The sequence below is a fragment of the Mesoplodon densirostris genome, chromosome X (genome assembly GCF_025265405.1).
Source record: "Mesoplodon densirostris isolate mMesDen1 chromosome X, mMesDen1 primary haplotype, whole genome shotgun sequence".
Lineage (NCBI taxonomy): Eukaryota > Metazoa > Chordata > Mammalia > Artiodactyla > Ziphiidae > Mesoplodon > Mesoplodon densirostris.
Window position 1 is genome coordinate 18,272,320 of NC_082681.1, and position 26,465 is coordinate 18,298,784.

Here is a 26,465-nt window from a genome sequence, read left to right on the forward strand (position 1 = left end):
TGCAACTATGTATATTTTTGTCAAGAAAAGCTTCACATAAACCAAAAACCATTACAGAATAGGAGACAACTTTTAAGGCAAGATTCTAAGGTCCAAACTGCTTTTCTAACTTATATTTGCCTGGAAACCCCACAATTTGTCCTTGAACTTCCTGTCTTAATTTTTTGACATTGACCATGGTAAGAGGAGCTTGGATGACATCATTTGCTCGAGCCACAGTTCTGGTGTTCCATGACTGAGAGTGCCTGTCTCCAAAACGTAAGGCCTGGGCTTGCCCTTGTACTTCAGCTGAGGCATTTCCAAGGATTTCTCTTAAGCAAAGTATTATGCTACATGCCAGGCAGTGCTGCAGTCTCTTCTTACATAAGCGAGCTTCAGGCTGGTGGAGTCTCTGCGTGCACTTGGAGCAGTTAATATCAGAGAGTTTCTCAGTCTTGGGGAGGGAGGGTGGTGGGTGGTGATTGGAGTTTGGAAAAAAGTAAATTTCCAGTCTTGCCTTTCTTTGCTGCTTCAATTTTTGGAAAGCTTTCTATTTATCTTATCTGAAACTCACTGTGCCCTTGTAAAGGCTGTAAGAGAGATGGCATTACTTTCATTGGCCAGAGAAACAGAAAAGTTTAGTGAAGCAAAGTCATACAGCTGACGGGTGGTATCATCAAAACTCTCACCTGAATCTCCTGCTCTCAGCCCAGGATTCTGTTTTGTTTGTTTTTACAAAAACATGACATTTTATACAAAAGTGTTTCATTTGGCACATTTCATGGATGGTATGTCTTCCAAGCTATTAATTTTTTTTATTCTTTTTGGCAACTCACATGGCTGGCGCTGTTCTTAGGAGTGAGGACAGGGACAAAGCTTTCCAAAGGAGGGTCTGTGGTTTGTATTTACCTACAGTCTGCCGCCCCTCCGTTCACCTTCGCGGGTAGCAGGTGCTGAACAGAGTGAGCGACCAGGGCCCAGAAATGTCCGACATTCGTTTGACATCACTAGCCCAAGTATAATGTTACTTCAGTCTTTACAAAGAAACTCATTCAGGAGGAGAAATTGGAGAGCGTGAGTTTTGTTCGTTAACAGCAATCTGCTCACCACTGGAACTTAGACACGAAGGAGGAAAAGGAGTTGAGTAGCTACCATTTCTCAAGCACCTACTATGTTCTAGGTACTGTGCTAGGTGCTTTAAGTATATTATTTTATTTAATCCTCACAGCAATCCTGGGAGGGAGGGGATATTGTTCCCATTATACTGAGGTTTGAGGATGATCCAGACAAATGGCACACACTGCCAGTGCAAAATGGAGCCAGAATGTAATCGTTGATGTACCTTACTTCAGAACTTGCTCCCTTTGCTACATGCCAGGCTATCCCCCCAGAGGAGCTACTGATAAATACAGGAACACCTAACCTTGGTTTGCACACATGGCTGCACATTAGAGCCACCTGGGGTGTTTTTAAAAAATACAAATGTTGGGATCTCCCCACACTAAGCTTTTGGGTTAATTGGTCTGCAGTGAGATCCAGGCCTTGGTATTTCTTGTTCTTTTTTTAATGTTTAAACGAATTTTCTATTGCCATATAGCATGAATTCAGGAAACTGCACAAAACATAAGCAGAGTTTGATGAATCCTTACAAACTGAACACATCTGTATAGTCAGCACCGATTAAGAAACACCATCATCAGCATTCAAAAGCCACCCGCCTTGTGCCCCTTCCCAGTCACTACCCCTCACCAGTGGGCACCACTGCCCTGACTTCTAAGACAATAGATTCCTTTTTTTCTGTCTTGTACTTTATATGAGTGGAATCATATAGTATGTATCTGTTTGTATGAGATTTCTCTCACTCAGGGTAATATTTGTACGAGTTCCCCATGTCATTCTTTCTTTTTGATTGCTAGTAGTATTCCACCATGTGGATGTCCCCTATTTTGTTTATCCATTCACCTGTTGATGGACATCTGGGTTGTTTCCAGTTTGGAGTTGCTATGAACAATGCTACTATGAATATCCCTGCGCATGTCTTCTGGTGCACATTTCTGCTGGGTTTATACATAGGAATGGAACTGCTGGGCCATAGGGTGTGTATATGTTTGGCTTGAGTAAGTGCTGCCCCAAAGTCTTCTGAAGTTATTATTTGGTTTTGAAAGCTCCCCAGGTGATTCTAATGCGCAGCCAGAGTCGAGAACTATTTCCCTGGTTTATCTAGAGTTCAGCCATCTAGCAACCTCTAGTGTCTGCCCCCAAGCTGAGAACCTCCTCAGCTTCGGATTGTCTAGGAAATCTTCTCTGCTGGATTGGGCAGTTAGCATCCATTTTCCCATAATCCCTTGTGCCCAGCTACCTTTGCTCTACCTGCCCGCTCTCACCATGGTAATCTGTGGGACACATTTCCGTCTCTACTAGCCTTGGAGCTTCTCAAAGGCAGGGACCAGAACTTGATCATATAACGCCAGCAATCAGTACAGAACGTGGCACATAGCAGGTGCTCAGTAATGAATGATTGCTATAATGACTGAATGGTCGGGGAAGCTCTGGGCTGCAAAAGAGATGCCCCATCTTTGTCCTTAGACTTGTGCACTTTTATTCCTAGGAGACTGCCTCAGACCCTCACTCAGAGCCTAATTACTTTTATTTATTGAAACCTGTTGGAATTATGGGTAATCTGGTTGCTCATCCCCAAACTGGTTAGAAATAGCAAATTAGATTACATGAGATAAGGTATGTGGAAGCACTTTGTAAACTGGAAAACAGCATTTAAAAAGAAAGTTGTGATAAAAGGAGAAGAGAAGTTGCTCTAGATTAGACTTGCTGGCGATGGCAGAAAGAGTCTATATCTATGTGTAACATGGAAGCAATGAAATCAGCAGGAGACAAAAACTATAAAAAGCAGACTGCCAAACATAACCATCAGGGCCTTTTTGGTGTGGGATCAGGCAACCCAACACATGCTGTGTGGTTTAGTGGCCAGAATTTGTAACTTTCTCTGCCTTGGTCTGGGTCTGATTCTCGGTCAGGGAACCTTTGTTCTTGATAAGTAGTATAGTAGTAAAGTGGCTAAGAGCTTGAGCCTTGGACTTGAACTAACCTGAGGTAGTCACTTATTAGGTATATGCTAATTTCCTTGGTGGTAGTGGTAGATAATATTAGGTATATATTACTTTATTATTATTAGGTATATGCTAATTAGATATATGCCACCTCTTAGCATTAAATGAGCAAAGGCAAGTAAAGCACTTAGCACCAGTGCCTAGCACTGAGTAAACTCTCAATAAAAGCTAGTTCCTAATTGGAATTTTAATGTATCCCAGTAGACAAGTGTTCACAAATGATAACATTGCATTATCAAAAAAAAAGTTCACTTTTTTTTGACAGTTACGTTAGGCAAACTCCATTTAAGAAGTGAGTCGTGCTTTATAGAAAGATTTCCTTTAGGAATCTTAACGTTAAAAAATCTTGGATACAGGAGAAGGTAAACCGTGAGCTCTGGGGAATGATGGCTTCTCCAGGGGTCCTGAGGTTTTACACTAGTTACATTGAGAATTTATATATATATATATAATGTAAATATATATTTTTTAAACTTTTGGCCGCACCTTGCGGCTTGTGGGATCTTAGCTCCCTGACCAGGGATAGAACCTGGGCCCTTGGCAGTGAAAGCACGGAGTCCTAACCACTGGACCGCCAGGGAATTCCCACATTGAGAATTTAGACGGGGATGAAACTTAAACCAGGAAAAAAAATCCACCCGTTTTGTTTCTCAGGTCTGTGCTTTATTTGGCAAAGATCTCTTGTTTTTGGAAAAACGTTTTTGGAAAATAAAGTCAAAGGTTAAAATCTCCACATATTTTCTAATTCTTAACATCTCTCTTCTTTTTTTTTGTCGTACGCGGGCCTCTCACTGTTGTGGCCTCTCCTGTGTGGAGCACAGGCTCCGGACGCACAGGCTCAGTGGCCATGGCTCACGGGCCCAGCCGCTCCGCGGCATGTGGGATCCTCCCGGACCGGGGCACGAGCCCGTGTCCCCTGCATTAGCAGGCGGACTCTCAACCACTGCACCACCACGGAAGCACCCCCCCCTTTTTTTTGTCTCTTCTGAAGACAAAATAAAGTTGACTGTTTCTGGGAATTTTAGATGAAGAGTGGTGGCGAGCTTGACCTCTCTTGTCATGGTGAACAGCAGCAATGTTCATCCTGTCAACATTACTAACCTCTTTCACTCACTAATTGAAGTGTTTTTTTTCTTTTTCTAGACTTGAAATTCTCAGTGCCTCACTTCATAGAAAATAATTTGAATTTAGATTAGAGGGTGTTGAAATGTGTTTAAAATTATTTGTAGGTCATATTTACTGTGTTTACATATTTTATTTGGAACACTGCATAAAGGCAGTTTAAATTTCAGTGATGTTATAGCCCGGTGGTATCCATGGGACACAGACTGGAACCTGTGACTCTAATTTCTGACAATATATGTGTAATCTTAAGAGTTTCATGAACTGGTTATAAGAGTTCCTGTTAAGTCTCCAGCTTAATGTCTTGCTGTGGTTCTCAGTGCTTAGTGTGGCCAATTTTTAAGTGCTGAGAAGAATTTGTATATGGTTGCCTTTATAACAACTCAGGATTAGAAATATGTTTGGGGATCCAGTTCTAAAGAGGAACTGGAGAAGACAAAGCGACAGAATTCTTCCGAGACTATGAATTATTCAGTTGTTAACCACAGTAACTTCTTTAGCTACCATTTTGTGTGCTAATAATAGAAACGGTTTGGACGGATTCCTCTTGGAATTGAAAAATCAGGAAAGCCTTTCACTCTTTTCTAGTCTATTCATAAACTAGGAGAATGTGTAAAAAGTATATTTTCAGTTTCTCTTGTTTACCTGGATGAAATAGTTGGTGTGTCTTTTAAAACAAATGCATTTGTTTTATAATTACGAGAGCTTGAAATTTAAAAATCCACCCCAGAGCAAGATGCTTCTTGTTTTAGTTGAATTAAACAATTCAACAAATGTTTTTTTGTTTTTGGTTATGACTGACAAAAACTTTCCCCATTGCTCCCAGGAAAGAGGTAATAAACCTGTTGATTTGCACATAGTCGAGGGGAGAAAATAAAAATCAATTGCCTCAGGCTTCCCTGGTGGCGCAGTGGTTGAGAGTCCGCCTGCCGATGCAGGGGACGCGGGTTCGTGCCCCGGTCCGGGAAGATCCCACATACCGTGGAGCAGCTGGGCCCGTGAGCCATGGCCGCTGAGCCTGCGCGTCCGGAGCCTGTGCTCCGCAACGGGAGAGGCCACAACAGTGAGAGGCCCACGTACCGCAAAAAAAAAAAAAAAAAAAAAAAAAAAATCAGTTGCCTCTGTACAAAAACAAAATAAAAAGAAACAAACCCCCCCACGATATGTAATACTTAAAAGGGAAAAATATAGTTTCTGAATTGGATTGAATGTATGCTGATAATAGCAAAAGGAAGGCATTTTATTGCAAAATTTGATCAATTGAATCTTCCTGATGGGAGGTGTCAAAGTTATCTTGTTTTAAATCTAACTCAACTCTAATTTGTTTTTTTTAAATTAAATTTATTTATTAATTTATTTATTTTTGGCTGCGTTGGTTCTTCATTGCTGCATGTGGACTTTCTCTAGTTGCGGCGAGCGGGGGCTACTCTTTGTTGCGGTGCGCGGGCTTCTCATTGTGGTGGCTTCTCTCATTGTGGAGCATGGGCTCTAGGCACACGGGCTTCAGTATTGCAGCACGTGGGCTCAGTAGTTGTGGCTCACAGGCTCCAGAGCGCAGGCTCAGTAGTCGTGGCGCACACACGGGCTTAGTTGGTCCACGGCATGTGGGAATCTTCCCGGACCAGGGATCGAACCTATGTCCCCTGCACTGGCAGGCAGATTCTTAGCCATTGCACCACCAGGGAAGCCCCTTTAATTTAGTTTTAATGTTGATTCTAATCCAGGCTGTTTCTGGGGGCAACAGAGCACAATACAGCCCTTTATTCAAACCACACAATCTTGGCCACTCTCCCCTACTCCAGCCCCATTCTAATTTGGTCATATGTTATCACTGAGGCAACCCCCCAGGATCAATCTGAGAGGTGAAGACATTGCCAGCGCAACATAAGGTATGCAGAGCCATTGGTGACGACCTTGGGGTTAGTACCAAAAGGAAATACAAGGTCTGGCCTTTGAATTGCAAATGAAGAAGAGTGAGGGCACTTGCCTATTGCTTAGGGCCTTTGCTTACCTACGTTTTTAGAGGACGTGTATGTCCACTCAGTCCAGAAGCTGCTCCATATCTGCATTTCAGTCTTGGCATTGCCACTTGCTCTGTTGTCATCTGGAAGATAGACTTACAACACCAGACATCTGTCTAATTAGCTCCCCACTTTGTCATACCCTGGCAAACTGGACCCTTCCGCACAGAGGGTGTGTGAGTTCAGAGCTGTGGATCACCCCAGATGACATAATAGTCACGTGTCATTTTTATTGACTTCTTGGCAGAAGATTTATCTTCCTAACTTAGTTCTGCTTAGAGAAAGAGAGTAAAATCCCAGCTTTATACTTTCTTGGGGACTTGAATATTATTACAGAGATCAGACATGTCAATTGAGGGATTGAATAGGGCAGGAGGGAAGAGAAGGAATTAAATTAAGGTGGGAGGAAATGCAGCAGTTTGCAAAGCAGTGAGTGAAAGTGTTATAAGGACTTGTCTCACCCTAGACAATAACATACAGGTTTCCTTATGCTTTGGAAGCACATGGATATTACTTTAAGAGGCATCTCGAAGGGGTCAAGCTCTTAACAGCTTTTATGAAGAGCCCGGCCTGTGAAGCAGGTCTCAACACTGAGGAACATTCTGTCTTGTCATTTGTCTGTTCTTCATGGCTAGGTTTCCAGCAAACCTGGGCTACTTACCAATAATTTCTGAGAAATGTATGCAAACCAAGAGAATGAGGTATTTTACTAACAAAAGAAATTTAGCCACTTCTTTGGAGAAATGTGTGTTGTGATAGTATAAATCAGCATTTTTACTGTAAAATGACCAGTTTGCATTCTTTGATGACATGCTGGTATTTGGGAACGGATTGGGGAAAATCCTGATTGGGGATTAAAAAAGTATCTTCAAGCAAAGAGAACAGAATGAAAAACAATGTTTGACAGTTGGTATACTTGTGGGTGATTTTATTTGCTAGATTTTATATAGCATCCTTTTTATTTCTTATCTTAAAACAAATTTATGTATTAGTGCCTGGCATATACCAGGTGTTCAGTAAGTATTTGTTGAATAGGTAATGAGTGGGTGAATTTTTAAAAATTTATTTTAGATAGATTGCATATCTAACAGTCCATATGTAGATTATCAACAGCTGACTTTATTCATAGACGTGACTCTTTAGTGGATGAAAATAAGGCTAAAAAGAAAGCCGGGTCCTTCCTAATACGGGATTACTCAGTTTCTTTATGTCAAGCTGGAGCACCTGTTTCATGTTTTTAAAAGTTAAAAAAAAAAAAAGAAAATGAAAGGTATGAGAGATTAGGTGCCACAATGTCATTTGGAAGCCCTTCTCTGCCTTTCCAGTGCTCAGGTCACTTCTTATTCCTTATATTACCCAAACTCTCTCGATTTCACTGGGCTGTCCACGTGTGAGATTTGCACATCCAGGACTCCATAACTTTGATTCTCCCAAGTGATCCCAGGTAGTAACTTCACTTCCTTTGGGTGAGGTAAATGCTTTGTCAGCATTCTTCACTTCTCTCAATCATATTCTTCAAAAAGAAGCATCTATCTTCCCAAGTGATGGAAAATATATGAGCCCTGATTTATCAAGTTCTACCAGGAAATAATTACCTTCTCCCTGTCTTTCCTTCTGGGGAAGGTATGACCAAAGGACAGGTGTTTCTGGTGGAAGAAATAGCTGCTTAAGTTTTTGGTTGAAAGGAAAGAGGAATATTGTGCACTGTCTACATGGTGAGTACTGAGAATTGTGGGAAAAGGCAGCATGTGTATGGGAAATAGTGGAGTTTCGCAGTGTGTAGAAGTGGATGGCTAGGTAGCCAAGCTTCCAGAATCTAGAGCATAATACGGAGTTGTGAGAAAGAGAAGCCCTTTGTGTACTGAGGTGTAGTGTTGGGGAAGACCCTGTGGAGGAGAGTGATGGAGGATGGGCTCCTAAGGACCGCTAGGATTCAGACCGTTGAGGGAACTTTTTCATAAGGAGAAGTGTGCATAGCAGAGAGAGGCACAGTGAAGGAAGCAAAGGATTCTGGGGCATACAAGGAGGTGATGATGAGAAACGATGGGCTTGCTACGTGTGGGACCAGCTTGAGAAGGACTTTGCTGGCTCGAAGAGCGTGGACTTGACCTTGTAGGCAGTTATAGGCTGGGTTACCTTAGGCTGAGAGATGTGGATTTTAACTGAAAGCACCATTCCTGATGACTTGGCTATCTGAGCTCCCGAGCACCCACCTTCCTGTGTTTGGATGGTTTCCTAGGCACAGATCCTGTTTGGGGTCAGGTGGAGGAAAATTAATTAGTTAATTAATTAATTAGTTAATTAATTGGTTGATTGATGTCTGTTAGGCATTGATGGGCATCTCGGAAAAGGGCAGATTTGAAAAAGTGACTCACATAGAGACGTAAGCAAAGTGTGCCAAAAGCCTTTGCCAAATGAATGGTTGAAGGTGATCTTGAAAGAAAGAAAGTAGGAGAAACTTTGGTACAACATCCTTCCCACCCGGATTAGCTGGTGGAAGAGGGACTTCAGGTGTGTGATTTGTAGTCTTGCCAATTGCCTATCACCTCTTCTTACTTCTCGTGGGTTACTTTGCTGTGTTTTGCCACATCCCACTGTGCCCTGCTGGGACTCAGAGCCTCTTTTAGAGCAAGGGATGAACAGGTGAATGTGGCTCTTAGTGGCTGTCATTTAAGCTATTTTACAATAAACAGTTAAAAAAAAAAAAGATAGCCCAGCCCAGCCAAACAGTAACATCTCACAGTTCTTTCCAGTGTCCCTTCTCTATAGTGCTCACATCATGGGAGGAGATTTAAAAGGAACCTGTACTACCTGGGACAGGCCAGTAATCGCATTGGCAGACGAGTTAATGAAATCCACCACCATGGAGTTTGAAGCATCTTTGGTCACGTCGTGGTCACAGGGCTGCAGTTTGCAGACGAGCACAGGTGTATATTATTTTAGCTGACAGATGTTTCCTGAAAAGTCACATGGAAATGGATTTTTTTCTTCCTTAATGATATTTCTTTTTGCCTTTACTATAATTTCGGCAATGCCTTTTCCTCAATTATAATTAATCACCAATTGGCGAGAGCTTCTAAACTTTCATTAACTCATCAAACATTTATCGAGCGCCTACTATGTGACAGGCACTCTTCTAGATGTTGAGGATCCAGCCGTGAAAAAGGTTGGAAAGAACTGGCTTCATGGGGCTTACATTCTAGCCGCAATTTATTTTAATTGTCTCTGACAGTCCATCCCGTCAAGCAACCAATGAATGACTATTTGTCGAGTGTCTCATGTGTTGAATGCTGGACCAGGGCTGGGGGCCCCTTTGCACTGCAAAGAGTTGGCTTTCCAATGGGAAAGCCAGGGCTAATCTTAACCCTCACAGAATAAATAGAGAATATTACAGTGGTAGGTGATTGACAGTGCATGTGTGCAGCATCTACCCAGACTGCAAGGCTCTAGCTGTTCAGAAGAAAGAGAGGTGAGGGTGAGTCAGTGGAGGATTTTAAGGAAGGCAGCGGATGAGACCGCTGGAGGAGGGGCTCCTGTGCTCATTGCCCTCCTCCCTCCCTCAGCTTTGGATAGGGCTCATTTAACACCAGTCTCTCCTGAGCATGGAATTTGTCGCGAAGCAGCTGCTTCTGCTAGGTTCTCGGGCTCCAACCCTAAATCGCAGGAGGCTCCTAGGAAAACAGGGGCTGCAGGAACTCTATCTTCACAGGAGAGTCTCCTCCTTAACCGCCTGGATGGTTAAACAGGCAGGATCTGTCGGCTCTTACACTTTCTGAGCTTATTTTCATGGTCTTCACACGTGTTGCTGGATTCATCATGAAGAGTTCCAAAATAAATAGCACTCAGAGTGTCTAGGGTATTCTTTTCTTTTTAATTCCTCCTTTTTAAATTCATCCTTTACGTGAAAGGGCAAGGAAGAAATATAAGGATGAGGACGTTGATCTGGGCCCCCATGTTCAGGCATTCTTCAGTATAAAAATGGATTATTTTCCAAATATTTGTTTCTAAGTTATTGTTAGGAACACAGAACACATTTTCCCATAGAAACAAGGTGCTACGTGGTGATTCTGTTTTCTGGCTGGCCCACAGCGGCTAGTGTAATAACTAATGTGGCTGAACTATGGATGTCATAGAGACTAAGTGGTGCAGGTGACACTATGTCCCCGGGAAAATGTGTTCCTCATTCCAATTTGCACAACTAAGAAGTTAAGTCCCCTTCTCCAACGCGGTGGTGGCTTGGGGCTTGGGAAGGACACCCCCAGCTCTGGCGCACAGACGCTCCAACAGCTGGGGCATCACCCGTCTGCCCGCATCCCTCAAAACTGGCAGCCAGTGTGGCTCTAGTGACAGAGGCACAGGAGGAGGGGCAGGGGGAGGGCCACAGCGGCCAGCGAGCTGAGAGGCAGCTGGTTCTAAGCCTCTGGCTTCCCACCCTTGGCTTGGCAAATGCTATTAACAAGAGAGATTTCATCTTTCCCTTTCCTTCGTGCCTACTCTCTTTTCGGTGAGATTATCCAAAGCCAGTTGTTCTTTCTCTTTTTAATCCTGGGACCACCCCCACCAAGATTCCTGTATCGTTCCTCATTCATTCGCCACTTTCCTCAACACTTGTTACTCAACTGAAGATAAATCTCTGTTGTGGAGAAAGCGGTTTTTTCCCTAGGTGAGTGCTAACAAGGAAGAATGGCAATCATAAGGTGGGATACGTTGATGTCAGTGATGCTGAGGAAACCATCCCGGAGTGGATTTGGGGACTTCTCGATGAGGTGTGAGCAGTGACAATTACACTCAGATCTTTGCTCCTATTACAGGAGCTCTGGGGAGCTGGACTTCCTAGCTATGGATGAGATGATGTCCAAGTCATCTAGAAGCCCGTATTAGTTATCTAAAGTAACTCTATATAAATCCACAGAGACAAAAGGACATAGATGGTCAAAGCTGTCCACAATTGCAATCTGAGTCCCACGAGGCAGTGGTGGCAAGTTAAAGCCAGAATTTATATATAGGCCATTTAAAACATGACATTTTGAAAAATCAACTATAAACAGGTAATAATTATGTTAGGCCATGATACCCCAGACTCCCTTTGCTTTGATTCTGTATTAACCAACAAATTTCTAATTGTAATTTGGCTTACTATGTAGATTCCTCTATTGGGAGAGAGTGATCTGGCCCATAAAATGGGAGTATCCAATCCTCTTCATTTTTTTTTTAATTAGTAAATTGGCATTTTGGCTTATGCATTGGCCTTTTGTGAACGTGGTTAATATGAGTCCATTTTCAAGAGCCTTGAGAACTGAAGGCCAGATTCTGGACCTTGGAGACCCAGCCAAGATGCTGCCTTTGGGAGCCCCTATTCAGATGATGGACCAGCAGGCCTTTTCCTGTGCTCCTTTGGTCAATGATATCTCTCACTGTCCTGATGCGAAACAGAGCCACAAAGAAAGTAGTGTTGCTTTCCTTAGGTCCTCACAACTGCTCGGCAGGGACAAATCTGGGATTGGAGTCAAGGTCTCCTGACCCTCACATCAGGGCTCTTTTCAGTATACTGATGTTATTGCAACTACATGCATAAGTCAGATCTTGTTCCCTAAATTGCTGAAATGGAGAGAAAGGAAGGAAATAAGAGAGAAGTAGAGAGCAGGGTTTGCTCCATATCAAATTGGAACAGTTATCATTTAAAACCAGGCAGGGTACAAATGCCATCCACTGTATTCTAGTAAGTGGAATACCAGTGGCGAATTGAGTTCAGTTTCTGAGCTGAGAGCATTATTTGTTGCTGACTTGGTGGCTGCTTTTAGTAGGAGCTGAGTGGAAGCATCCCAGGTCGTGTCCAGAGAGCCAGGAGCACTGCCACCCGGTGAAATATGACTAAGCAGCTCAGATTTGCTTTCTCTGTCGCACGACGTAATGACATTTCCTCCCAAGTTCAGGGGTTAACAGAGGCAGCGTGCTCAGCTGTGAGGATAAGAGAATGTGATTCAAGACGGGCTAAGTTAATTTAAGATCTTATTCAGTAAGAACAAGGAAGAGATAGAATGTTCCTGAAATATTTGGAATTTTTTTAAAAAATGGGCCTGAAACATAAGCTATGTCCATGTGGTCCCACTGAATCACTTGCTTTGCAGTTGATTAGACTTTAATAGTTGAGTGATGGAGCTATTGTGATCACTTCAAACCCTATATTAGCTTTAAATGAAGTTCACTGAATGGTCCTGAAGCCACATGACATTAGAGGCATCACAGGCATCACCCAACACTAGGCATCTGAACTAGCATATGGTATGGCTTCTTCTCTTAACAAGGATGTGGCTGGGGCCGTGACTGGTTACCTCAGGTGCTGAGAGCATGATGCCGAGGAATGGTTTCACTTGGTCCTATAACCATGGGCTGGATGCCGCCCTTCCCCTGCCCCCCCCCCGCCCCCAGCTAACACCTCACTTATGTGGACGGTGGAACCAGATGAACAAATAGAAGTAACTCAGGGCAGCCCTAACCCCCTTCTGGCAAACATGACCAGGTGCTTGCTGGGTCAGGGCTGCCCCTTGAAATGAGAAGGACAGCACATGAGTTAGGCAAAGCCCCTGGGGAGACAGTCTTCTCATAAAGGCCATTTTCCCTTTGTCACAATTAGTTGAATTAAGTCATCTTAGAGGTTGTAACAAACTTGCTGCGTATGGTACAGATGCTGCAAGGGATTTCATATCGACAGCAGCAAGAGATTTCTTTTTGTGTACAAACATCGACAGCAGCAAGGGATTTCTTTCTGTGTACAAACCCACAGATTTCTTTCTCATCTTTTTCATGTCTCATGAAAACATAAAGTATGCATACAGGGCTAAAATGCCTCTTGGAGCACTTTCTTGTGTATTTTTATTGGTTTCATCACTTTCTTGCTTTGTGACTTAACTACTTACTCTGAGTCACTGTTTACTTATCTATAAAATGGGGGAAATAACTGTACCCACATTACAGGCTTGCTCGGAGAATCAAGGGCAATGAAGACTCCAAGCATGGTGTCAGCATATAGCGCATAGCAAAGGCTTGGTAAGTCAAGAAACTGTAGCTGTAAGACTACCAAGTGGCTGCGGGGAGTGTTTTCTCCTGTGCTTCCTTGCTTTTCTCAGTTTAGGGAAAATGTCATAAAATAGCATACATGATGAAACTAAAAACTCCTCCAAAAAGGATCTATTTGTAAAGCCATGTAAATATTAACTTCTGTGAAGCTTATACTGGCAGGTCCCCAATGGTTCAGAATTAACACCTGGTGTTTAGTGGATGGAAAATAGGTTTTGCTGTCATTGTGGATCTCCAAAATGGAAAAATGTGGGGATACGTTTAAAAATGAAATGCCTTGGGCTTCCCTGGTGGCGCAGTGGTTGAGAGTCCGCCTGCCGATGCAGGAGACACGGGTTCGTGCCCCGGTTGGGGAAGATCCCACATGCCGTGGAGCGGCTGGGCCCGTGAGCCATGGCCGCTGAGCCTGCGCGTCCAGAGCCTGTGCTCCGCAACGGGAGAGGCCACAACAGTGAGAGGCCCGCATACCGCAAAAAAAAAAAAAAAAAAAATGAAATGCCTTGTCTGATTTCAGCTGCCGATGTAGGATTAGACCTTAGGCTGACTCTATGTAAATACTTAAAAAAAAATACCTTGAATGAACTTTAATCCTTGTCTCTCCTATTGCTTACCCAGCGTAAAGTAAATGTTTTTTTTTTTTGTCGTTGTTATACTTGAACCTTGCCTCATCCCCTTGCAGGTGTGGGACCTTGAAACCATCGAGCTGTAGTCTAAGAGGCAATCCTTTCTTTCCTGTCTGCCTCACAGTAGTGGTAAATGGAGGGAGGGAATCCTGCTGTTCATCTTACCTTCACAGATCCAACTGGAACTAAGCAGCTAATTTCTGCACCAAGATAGGAATCAAGAAAGTTCAGCTAATCTGGGACTCAGTTTCACACCAGAGTCGCTAAACAGGCGAGTGAGGCTTGCACAGAGTATAGGGAGAAGAGTGTCATCGGGACTTTGTATTGAGAAATCGCAGAACGGCGTCAAAGTACAAATTTGCATTACCTTTTAACCATCCCATTGCTTTGCAGATAGAAAGGGGGAATTGGTTATCCATTTTGCAGATATAAATGATTGGGATTAGGCCTAGGCAAGTGGTTTGTATTGGAATCTACTTCTCTTTGCTCTCCCCGCACCCTCTCCATGCTGGGGGAATCTCCCTTGCTTTTTCCTAGTTGGGTGCCAGTGCCCTTAGTTTTTCTCCACATCATCATCTCTAAACTTGGTCTCACACCTCTCGTTTCCACTAAGATGTAAAAGACTGATAACAGCTGAAAGTATTGCACTCTCTCCAAATAATATTTCCATTTTAGTAGGTGACCAATCTCAAGTGCCTGGAAGAAAGGTCTGGGGTGGAATGTTCGGTACTGTTCCATGTGAGGCTTGTGAGGGTGCAGTGCTGTAGAGGGCATTCATGGTTCTATCTAACCTTCTGTCTGCTTGGAAATCATAACCCTCAGGCATTGCTTTCTCTGCTAGTCCCGAGAGGCCTCTTCCAACTTCTTCCTATGTAGTTCCGAGTGCTTCAGAACAGCATCTGTGGGTAAATTCTAGTGTATTGAGGTTTTCTAAAAAGGGAACTGTGTAGAGTGCAGGCAACTTCCCTCAAGCAGACACAGTGCCTCTTGTTGATGCACATTTCATTTTCTGATCAGTTTATTTGTTCTCAAATTCAGCCAAGTACCAATACAACTGAACACCAGGGAAGTCCAACGTTTACATTTTAGATTGTAGCATTCAGGAACATATTTGGATCGTAGTGTCGTTTAACTCTTTAGTAATATCGACATTCCCCCTTTGCTAAGAGTGTATTAGTGTTTCATTTTTAGATGTGATTGGGCTCTTCAGTCATTTTAAGTTTGAATGCAAAACATTCATTGATTAAATGAATAAAGAGTGTGGGGACTTCCCTGGTGGCGCAGTGGTTAAGAATCCGCCTGCCTATGCAGGGGACATGGGTTCGAGCCCTGGTCTGGGAAGATCCCACATGCCGTGGAACAACCAAGCCCGTGCGCCACAACTACTGAGCCTGCACTCTAGAGCCTGTGAGCCACAACTACTGAAGTCCATGTGCCACAACTACTGAAGCCTGTGCGTGCCTAGAGCCCGTGCTCCGCAACAAGAGAAGCCACTGCAACTGCAAGCCCGCGCACCGCAACCAAGAGCAGCCCCTGCTTGCTGCAAGTAGAGAAAGACCTCGTGTGGCAACAAAGACCCAACACAGCCATAAATAAATAAATAAATAAATAAATAAATTTATTTTTTTAAAAAAGGAGTTGTAAGTCTCAGAAGGGGCACACATTTGCATATATTGTTTATACTGATGCCCCCCCACCAAATTTGAAAAAAAAATACTCTATATTTTCATTTGAGAGAGATTTTAGGTCTTCTAGAATATGTACACAAAGAAGATAAAATCGGGTCTTGACACAGCTCCCAGAAAACCTGAGGATTAGAAATGGAACAAATGTCTCTACCTGATGGGAAGACAGATCCTTCAAAATCTTAGGCTCATTACCAACCATGTCCCACGTGCAAAGGTACATTTTATTCCCATCACCACATTGGGGAAACAAAAGGATGCAAACTTCTAGACATCCTGGAATGAAATGTTTTTTGAAGGTGTATTTCCATCCAGAAGGTGGGCATCTGGTTACCTATAGATATATATAGATTGGCATCATTGGCTGGCGAATTAATAGGTTGTGCCTGTGCTTGAGCATACTTCTCGTTTCAAATACACACTTATGAGACTAGAAGACACCTCCATACATTTTAAAACATTGAATACATTTTAATTTTTATATTTTTAAAAATTTTAATTTGTTTTACTGAAGTATAGTTGATTTACAGTGTTTCAGGTGTACAGCAAAGTGATTCAGTTATATATCTATATATCTATTCTTTTTCAGGTTCTTTTCCATTATAGGTTATTACAAAATATTGAATACATTTTATTTTATTTTTAAAAACATTTATTTTATTTTTTTTAATTTATTTATTTTTATTTTATTTATTTTATTTTTGGCTGTATTGCGTCTTCATTGCTGCACGCGGGCTTTCCTCTGGTTTGGTGAGCAGGGGCTACTCTCATTGTGGTGCGCAAGCTTCTCATTGCAGTGGCTTCTCTTGTTGGGAGCACGGGCTCTAGGCGTGCAGGCTTCAGTAGTTGTGGCACGTGGGCTCAGTCGTTGTGGCTCACGGGGTCTAGAGTGCAGGCTCAGTAGTTGTGGCGCACGGGCTTTGTTGCTCTGCGGCATGTGGGATCTTCCTGAACCAGGGCTCGAACCCATGTCCCCTGCATTGGCAGGCAGATTCTTAACCACTGCGCCACCAGGGAAGCACTGAATACATTTTTAAATTAACAATTGTCTTTCAAATAACAACTGCTTGGTATCTTCCCTAGGGACAGTGGGATATCAGAATGATGGTTGCGACAGGCCAAGTGAAATGTTGTATTTCTTTAATGTTTTGCTGCTGGCAGTTGAGTAATACCAGGAAGGTCAGAGGTCATATCTGGAAAAGTCACCTAAGGCCAGGAAGAACCTATAGGCTCAGGCCGCCCAAGGGTCAAATCCATGAAGATGAGCTGAGAGGGGCAAGGTCAAGGGGCAGAAACTGGGCATTGAGGCTGGGAGCAAGAGGCAGGCCTGGGCAGAAAGTTGGGCGACGTGGAGTTGGGACCCAGTGGGTGGCCTCGGGGAGGATGAGCAGCAGAGAGGAAGGCCCTGCAGACAGTGCCCTGGCTGAGAACAGTGAATAAACTGTACAGAGGAAAGCGTGTCACAAAGGCTTCCCCTCCTTCTGTGGGCATTGACTGTAACCCAGCACAGAATTTCCAGTAACTGGGCTGAGAGTATTGATGGGCTCAGGTCAGAAGAGCAGGTCTGTGCATTTCCTAGTGGGCCCTGGAGTCGGCGTGGCTCTCATTCCCCATTACTGCTTCTCTCTGACTCACTGATGGCCCGCCACATGTCATTAGGCGGCTCAGCTGCTGCTTTCATTTCTCCCCAAAGGTATACGGAGGTTTGGGTCTTGGCTTTTACATTTTTTTTTTCTCCTGAGAGCTAGAGGAAGTGGCCTTCTGATAGTTTGGTTTGTTGAGTTGAATACTTACAGTGTCTTAACAGTTTCAATTTCCTTTCTCATAGATATTTGATCCTGATGACCTTCATGCAGGGGTCAATTTCTCCAAGGTTCTGAGCACTCTTTTAGCTGTCAACAAAGCAACAGAAGGTAAGCAGGGCTTGGGACAGATGGGTTCTGGGCGACACATTTGGGTTCACATGTCTCTGATTACCCTAGGAGCCAACTATCTATGGCCAGGATTGTGCGATTGGGGCAGACTTCTCTCCTCCCCCTAAAGAAACCCTGATGGGTGCCAGATACTTTAATCTGTCATAGTTTAGGATTTAAACATAACTGTCATAGAGGTTATTCTAATGCCCTTAATATAATAAGAACCAAGAAACAATTTCACTCAAAGCTATTGAATAGGCAACGGAGTATAACAAGACAGAAAATAAAAAGGAAAAAATATCAGTTCCCTTTTTCATAAAGTTTACAAAATGCAGCCGTTACTTCCCTTTCCCCGCCAGAGACATATTTTTTCTCATAGTTTTCTGTATGTCTTTGTCCATGTTAAGGAACCCTTCAGTAACCTTGCACTGGAAATGAAACCTCAGGTTCATAGTGAGTGAAAAGAACATCATTTATTTAAATGTTTAGTATCCATCACGTTGGCGGAATGAAATATAAATCCTAGTAAATGCAAAGCAAATGATGACAGCCTTAAAGTATAACTTCATTCCTTCCGTGATATAGTATCTTACCTACAGCTGGGCAGTAATAACCATAGTTAAAATGTGTTGAGCCCTTACCATGGGTCTTGGCTGTCCTAAGAGCCATCGGTGGTCTCATTCAATCTTTGAAACAAGCCTGGGAGTAGGTGTTAGTATTAGGTCCATATTACAGATAAGGAAAGTCAGGCCCATAGTGGCCCAAGTAGAAAGTAAGCAGCAGACCTGGGATTCAGACCCACACCTGACCGACTCCAGAGCCCTGATGCTCCATCACGGGTCCTGATGCTCAAACCGTTGGAGAGTCAACAGGCTGTGTGCCCAGCACTGCCAGGTGCTACAAAGGAAGTGTAAGACTTGGTCCCTGCCCTGGAGAAAATTACCGTCTATTTAGGGAGACTCAACTTACCCATGTGAAACAATGAGAGAACAAGAACAGACAATAATCAAGTGCCAAATAGGCTGGAGCATCTAGGAAGCTATCAAGTAATTATAGTCAAAAGAGCTGTATATAATAGCAATAAATGTAAAAATACTTCTCTGAAGTTGTTCTTTTGCTCTCTGGAAGAAAATGCTTTGGAGCTATTGCAAGGCATATAGCAGAAAGTACAGCTAATTCAAGTAACTATATTTAACACACATGACAACTATCCAGTTCTGGGCAGGGAGGATCGTATAATTCGAACATTATGCCATACAAATTATATGTTCCTTTGCCAAACTCTCCTAGCAAGTTTTACAGTCTCTTCCCTTGCCATAGATATTTATAAAACACAAGGAGGTGAAAGTTAAAACCCACAGCATCAAGGAAATTACTTGGATACTGAGCTTGTCGCCTCGGGAATGTTTGGGCTTTAGACTTTTGCAGTTTATATCTTTTAAAAATAAATGGAGAGGAAAAGATCCCTCATTTGAATTTGTCAGGAAGCCAGCTCGTCCCTTTAGTATGGCTCTCGGCATACTGAAAACACCCAACTCAGCGCTGGGCTGATTGAATTTCACAAGGTTTCAAGGAAGAGAAGACTCTTGAGTTTGATTTTTTTAAAAAAATAATTCCAGTATGAAGATTGCATCTTTCTCAAACACACATCTCTCTCATTCTCATTCTCCCCACCCCTTCCCCCAGGCATAAGAGGGATTTTACATTATATGTGCCACACAGACTGTTCCATGTGAGGAAGAAAAAGAACCACTCAGTAATAAGTCAAAAAACAAAGCGAGAAATTTGAAATATTTCAAAGTAATAAGAGCCACAAACAGCTGTTTGGTACCCAATATAGTTCTGCCTGGGCTAACAGGGCATACTGTTGCAACAGGTTCAGGAGGGAAGAGTTGTAGGGAAATGGGTTAAGAGAAAATGTGGTTCTGTCGCTGTTTTTCATTCTACTGGAGAGCAATGGCCAGTAAGGTTAAGAAAAAGAAGTTGGCCACCAAAAAGGGAGGCAGGGGGGTGGGGAATGAAATAAGCTCGGCCTGTTCATCATAGAACAGTTAGAATTATGATCAGGTTGCCTTTGATAATGTCCCGTGAAAGCTATTAAGCTATAGATGTTTTTCTGACACAAGGGGTTCTCTTCACGGTGCCTTTTCCTCTTTTCACAGATCAGCTCTCAGAAAGGCCATGTGGACGTTCCTCTTCTCTTAGCGCTGCTAATAGTTCTCAGACAAACCCACAGGGAGCAGTTTCTAGCACAGCTCCAGGGCTGCAAAGGCAGTCAAAGCCAGTGGTAAGTCTGGTCCCCAATTCCCCCTGCCTGTTTTAAAATTTGTAAACTTTGATTGCTATCTCGGTTACATCTCCATAGGTGGTGACATAGCCATCCTGTTGTTTGGGGCGTTGTGAGAAAACGAATTTGGAACCTCGCCCCAATTCAGGCTGGCCCATGGGAACAAATCAAAGGCATGTGGGGCAGAGTCTGAAAATCGGGGTTGAAGCCCCAAAGTCCTGTCCCTTTCTAGAAATGAGCAACTGAGAATGCTATGCAAATGTCAGTCATTAGGGTGACTTCGGGAGGGAAGTTTGCTGTTATTTCCCCTCTCTCCCCGGCTTATTAGGAGAACTAAATAGTGCCTGGCACATAGAAGGCAATCAATGTATATTACTTGCTCTCATCATTGCCGCTGTCATTTTCTTTTTCTATTTGCATTCCTATTGAGCCCAGGACGAGCTACTATATTGGGATAGCTTGGTTATCTTTGCATTTGGTCTTAATGGGAGCTTTCATTTGGGAGGGAGCGCCCTAGCTTCTGCTCTTTTGAGACCTTTATTCCTTGTCAAAATCCACCCACTTGCTTTAAGCCCTCATGAGCTATTACTTCCAAAGTACTTTAATTACTTCCAAAGCACTTAATCTTTTGAGATTGCAGATCTCTTTCAGAAGCTGATGAACACTCCATGGTTCCATACCCCTTGGGCTGTCTCAAATTGTATGCAAAATCTCCTGTGTGTGAAGTTACTGGTCTGTGTTTTGGGTCAAGGCTTATTGTGCTATCAGCTTCTTAAAGGGACATGTGACAGGTTAAGAACTCCAGACTTAGGTAACTGTGGGATATTTGATCTTTGCATATGACTAAGCCTTAGCCAATTTAAGATATTCTTAGTAATTGGAAGGAGGAGGCAGATTTTATGAGAGGAGGTTGGTACCTAATCTTGGTCACGTAATTATGTAAGACTTTGAGTGTTGGGTAGAGGCAGAGTGGGATAGTTTATTACGTATCTTTTGGGACTTCCCTGGCCATCCAGTGGTTAGGACTCTGAGCTTCCACTGCAGGGGGCCTGGGTTCGATCCCTGGTGGGGGAACTAAGATCCCCCACAAGCTGAGCAGCGTGGCCAAAAAAAAAAGAAGTATCTTTAGATAATTGGTGGGGGAGAAGGAAATAAAAGCTATGACCCCCTCCAAAATACACATTCTCACAAATGCAAAAGCTTTTCTACAATTTATTTATTTATTTTGTGGTATGCAGGCCTCTCACTGTTGTGGCCTCTCCCGTTGCGGAGCACAGGCTCCGGACGCGCAGGCAGGCTCAGCGGTCATGGCTCATGGGCCCAGCCGCTCCGCGGCAATGTGGGATCTTCCCGGACCAGGGCACGAACCCGTGTCCCCTGCATCGGCACTGCACCACCAGGGAAGCCCTACTGCCTACAATTTTGAGGGCTTTATTAATCCCCTTCCCCTCATTCCCCCAAGGCCTACCCATGTTAGGCCCATTCCTAAATTAAAAACTCAAGACTGAGTTGGACCTGGGGTTTTATCCTTGGTCACCCTACTTTATTTCCCTAAATTCATAGCATATCTGCCCCTGCCTCATTGAGATGAGCACCTAATCTGGTGTGACTTTTGTTTCTCCAGGAGATGACGGAAAATGGAAGTCACCAGTTGATAGTAAAGGCGAGATTCAACTTTAAGCAGACTAATGAAGATGAACTGTCTGTCTGTAAAGGGGACATCATTTATGTCACTAGAGTTGAAGAAGGAGGCTGGTGGGAAGGCACATTAAATGGGAGAACAGGCTGGTTCCCTAGTAATTATGTCCGAGAAATTAAATCCAGTGGTAAGTCAATCTTTTCAAAGCTTTTTTGACTGTGACTTTTGTACTTCCTTGGTCTTCGGACCAAAAATCTTGTAGTTTTCATTGGTTAACAGAATTGTTTGTACTTGTATGTGTATGTCAAAAATAAGACGAGAACAGAACTGGGAAAAAATCTATGATTAGATATCTTGAAACCAAGTTGTACTTAGACTACATCAAGGCAGCAAAACCTAAAAAAGCAAAAGAATTCAAAGCTCAGACAACTGTTCCACCTTAACTATGTCCCCTTCTGTCTACTAATTCTAGCCCGTGTAATATAGTACAAAGCCCTTCCTGCTACTCTAAGGATCACCATGGCAGAATACAACAATAAGAGAGGTCATGTGCTAACTTCCTTTTTTAGCCCTAAGCTCTTTGAGCAGACCTAAGTCTAAATGCCTCAGAGATGTGTAAGAGAAATAATAATCATAGGACTGCAGGAAGCTGTCTGGTCACTTTGATTCTGAAAAAGATTGCCCTTAACTCATTAATGATACCCAGAGAATGCAATCTAATCACTCATCAGTAATCTTTCTAGAACTTTCTTGGGTAATGTACTTGCCTTTTATTATTTAAGAAACTAGGTCCTGGGCTTCCCTGGTGGCATAGTGGTTAAGAATCTGCCTGCCAATGCAGGGGACATGGGTTCAAGCCCTGGTCCGGGAAGATCGCACATGCCGCAGAGCAACTAAGCCCATGCGCCACAACTACTGAGCCTGTGCTCTAGAGCCTACCAGCCACAACTATGGAAGCCCGCGTGCCTAGAGCCCATGCTCTGCAACAGGAGAAGCCACCGCAATGAGAAGCCCATGCACCGCAATGAAGAGTAGCCCCCACTCACCACAACTAGAGGAAGTCTGCACGCAGCAATGAAGACCCACTACAGCCAAAAATAAATAGATAAAATAAATTAATTAATTTAAAAAAAAGAAACTGGGTCCTGCCTATATTTTTAAAAAATCCCTAGCATTATAAAAATGTCACGACACAGATAAAATAAGGTTCAGTTATTCACATTATTATATGTCTTCACTCTTCAAAGCTATTTACGCAAGGGCTCCTTTTAAGTAGTTAGCGCCTCAGTATATTTTTTCCTTTGGTTAATGTCTTTATTGCTTTTTAAAAAAATAAATTTATTTATTTATTTTTATTCATTTATTTTTGGCTGCGTTGTGTCTTCGTTGCTGTGTGCGGGCTTTCTCTAGTTGCGACGAGTGGGGGCTACTCTTCGTTGAGGTGGATCCTCTTGTTGCAGAGCACAGGCTGTAGGTGCGCGGGCTTCAGTAGTTGTGGCATGTGGACTCAGTAGTTGTGGTGCACGGGCTTAGTTGCTCTGCGGCATGTGGGATCTTCCTGGACCAGGGATCGAACCCATGTCTCCTGCATTGGCAGGTGGATTCTTAACCACAGCACCACCGGGGAAGTCCCTTTATTGCTTTTTTTTAATGCCTCAAAATTAATACTATTATTTAATAAAATTATAGGCTCACTGTAAATAAGTTAAAACTTATAGAAATAGATGATGTAGACAATAAAAATTCCCTTCTCCTTCACCTCCTCCCCCAGATAACCACTGTGAGGAGCTTTTCCCTAAAGCATTTGAGATAAAATTTAGTTTCACACTTTTCTGTGTTGGGTATTGGGTGAAGGTGGGACATTTCCTTTAATGGAATAAGTGTTTAGTAACAGATTTATAATTATATATGTATGTGTAGATGTCTTAGCAGTTTTTAATTCGCTTGGCCAAAAAGTTCGTTTGGGTTTTTCCGTTAAGCTGTTACAATAAACCTGAACGAACTTTTTGGCCAAAGCAATATTTCTGGGAATTGAGACGTTTCTGTTGAGCCCTGAAGTATTTTCACAGGCTGTGCTTGAAATTTCCTTGGTTTTGATGATTTTCACAGCCGATTTTTACCCCTTGCTACATCTTTCAATTGGTGTAATCTCGTTGTTAGGATCTCTAAATAATTTTACAGATTCACTCTAACTTGGCTTCATCTGTAAAACTAAAAGGAACAGCTCTTGCTTCCTGGCCTGGGAGTCCCAAGCATTGTTTGAGGGGTTGTGGGGGGCAGACAGACAGCACACACTCCTTATAGTGTCCCTTATTGAGATGCCATGTAGCCTTGTAGCATATAGTCTGGCCCCTGCCTTGTGGACCGACTGCCCTGAGCTGTTTGTCCTGGTCTTTGGCCCCTTCCCTTAGAGCTTTTACTGTACTCTCTTTGGTTTACAACTCAGTTAAGGACTCACCTGGCAGCTTTCTGGCTCTGCTTTGAACACCTAGGGAACCTAACCCTTAGAAGCATCCTATGCAACTGTCAAGGATAGGTCTGGCTAGCTGTGGCCAGGAAGCCTGCTCATCAGGGAAGGTCTCAGACTGGAAGAATATGGACCATCTCTCACCTAGTTTATTGCAGTAGCTTCCTAACTGGCATCCCTGCTCCTGTCCTTGTCACCCCTGTAATCTAATTTAAACTCAGTAGATCCAGAGTGATCCTTTCAAAGTGTAACTTGAGTAATATAATGGCTTCCCATCTCAGAAAGAGTAAAGGTCAAGGTCATTCCCAATAGCCTACAAGGCCCTCCAGGATTTGGCCTCTGGTGGCCCCTCTGGCCTTCTCTTTGACCTCTCTCCCCTCACTCATCCCACTTCAGCCACACTGGCCTCCTGGTTGCCTGTTCCAGACAGGCTCCTGCCTCACCTGCTGTCCCTCCACCTGGAACGCTCTCCCCAGATATCAGCACGGCTGGTTCCCTTACCTACTTCAGGTCTTTGCTCACTCGTTGGCTTCGTGGTAGCACCTTCCCCAGTCACTCAGGAGAAAATTGAACCCTATTCCCACTGCCCCTATCCCCCTTCCCTTTTGTAGGTCTTTGTTTACCATTTCTTTCTATCTAACATAGTGTACATTTACTTATTTATTTCATTTACCATCTGTATCCGACCATTAAAATGTAAGTACCACAAGGGCAGAGATGTTTTTTTCTGTGTTGTTGGGCTCAGTGAATATTTGTAAAATCAATGAATATTGTGGGGCAGTTCATTCAATTCTTTTTTTTAATATAAATTTATTTATTTATTTTTTTTCTGCTGCATTGGGTCTTCGTTGCTATGTGCGGGCTTTCTCTCGTTGCGGCGAGTGGGGGCTACTCTTCATTGCAGAGCATGGGCCCTAGGCATGCGGACTTCAGTAGTTGTGACATGCAGGTCAGTAGTTGTGGCTCGCAGGCTCTAGAGCGCAGGCTCAGTAGTTGTGGCACACAGGCTTAGCTGCTCTGAGGCATGTGGGATCTTCCCAGACCAGGGATCAAAAGGTCATTCAATTCTGTTTAGCTTCTTTTTTTTTTTTTTTTTTTTTTTCTTTTTGCGGTATGCGGGCCTCTCACTGTTGTGGCCTCTCCCGTTGCGGAGCACAGGCTCTGGATGCGCAGGCCCAGCGGCCATGGCTCATGGGCCCAGCCGCTCCGCGGCATATGGGATCCTCCCAGACCGGGGCACGAACCCGTATCCCCTGCATCGGCAGGCGGACTCTTAACCACTGCGCCACCAGGGAGGCCCCTGTTTAGCTTCTTCATTGAGCATCTCCTGGGTACTTGGTGGGGAGGGGGCTATAAAAATCTGCCCTCATGGACCCTGCCTCCAAGGAGCTTACAGTCTAGTAGTCAAGATAGGTGTGTACACAACCAACAGTGACAGGATAAGACAGAGTCACACAGACAGAGCTCTACGTACGAAGCTGTTGGAGGAGTAAAGAAACGATGTGATTAACAATAACCTCAGAGATAAAAGCACTTGATGTGGGTCTTGAATGATGAAAAGAGGTTTATGATGGACAGAAGGTTAGAAGGAGTCACTAAGTTAAAGCCGGGAAGTAGGGAAGCATGGAGTGGGTGGTAGGGGGATTTGGGCTGAGGGTCTGGTGAATGAAGAGAAGGGGTGGGGCCTTGAGCTGGAGCTACATTAAGAAGGGTGTCAATGACAAGCTGTAAGCAGGGGACTGCATGTGGTTTAGGGAGATCTTTCTAGTGGTGGTGTTGGGGCTGGATGACAGGGAAGTGGTGGGGGTAAACAATGAGGATGTGGGGAAACCAGTTAAGACTACTGCTGAGGTCCCAGCAATCCAGATAGTGGCGTGGGTGACTTTGGCAACAGTGGAGAGGAAGAGAAAGTGGATGGATGCAGTAGATACTGTGGAAATAGAATCAAGAAAACTGGCTGATAATCAGCTATGAGGAAAAGGGAAGAGGTGAGCATAACGCCAAGTCTAGGGGTCCAGCTTGATGGTGAGCTTCTTAAGGGCATGCGATGTCATCCACCTAGCCAGCCAGCAGAGGACTAGGATATTGGTCTCTGACCTGGGCACCGGTCAGGCACAGAAACCTAAGGCATGCCCCTTGCCCTCATGGTGTTCATAGTGTAGTGAGGGGAAGATCTCATTAGCATATTGAATGATAACTTCCAAATACAGGGTACTCTGGAGAGTGGTGAGCAGAAGAGGGGTGCCTAACTCATCCTGACATGTAGGTCAAAGGGCAATTATTCATCGTTGTATACCTTCCTATCTCCATAGTGTCTAATGCAGTGCTTTAGACATACATGCTGAACTCCATTAATAGAGAAGATAGGAGGGCTTCCCTGGTGGCGCAGTGGTTGAGAGTCCGCCTGCCGATGCAGGGGATACGGGTTCGCGCCCCGGTCCGGGAAGATCCCACATGCCACGGAGCGGCTGGGCCCGTGAGCCATGGCCGCTGAGCCTACGCGTCCGGAGCCTGTGCTCTGCAA

The 26,465-nt window shown here is 43.7% G+C and overlaps 1 protein-coding gene across 8 annotated transcripts in view; it reads left to right on the plus strand.

Annotated features, from left to right (window-relative positions):
- The window catches only part of ARHGEF6 (Rac/Cdc42 guanine nucleotide exchange factor 6), a 116,283-nt gene that overhangs the window by 12,500 nt on the left and 77,318 nt on the right, over positions 1-26,465 (plus strand). For all 8 annotated transcript variants that reach the window (XM_060086995.1, XM_060086997.1, XM_060086996.1 and 5 more), the window contains 3 exons: positions 17,461-17,545; positions 19,711-19,835; positions 21,460-21,661. In XM_060086995.1, the coding sequence (XP_059942978.1) occupies positions 17,461-17,545; positions 19,711-19,835; positions 21,460-21,661 (412 nt within the window). The remainder of the gene's footprint in view (positions 1-17,460; positions 17,546-19,710; positions 19,836-21,459; positions 21,662-26,465) is intronic.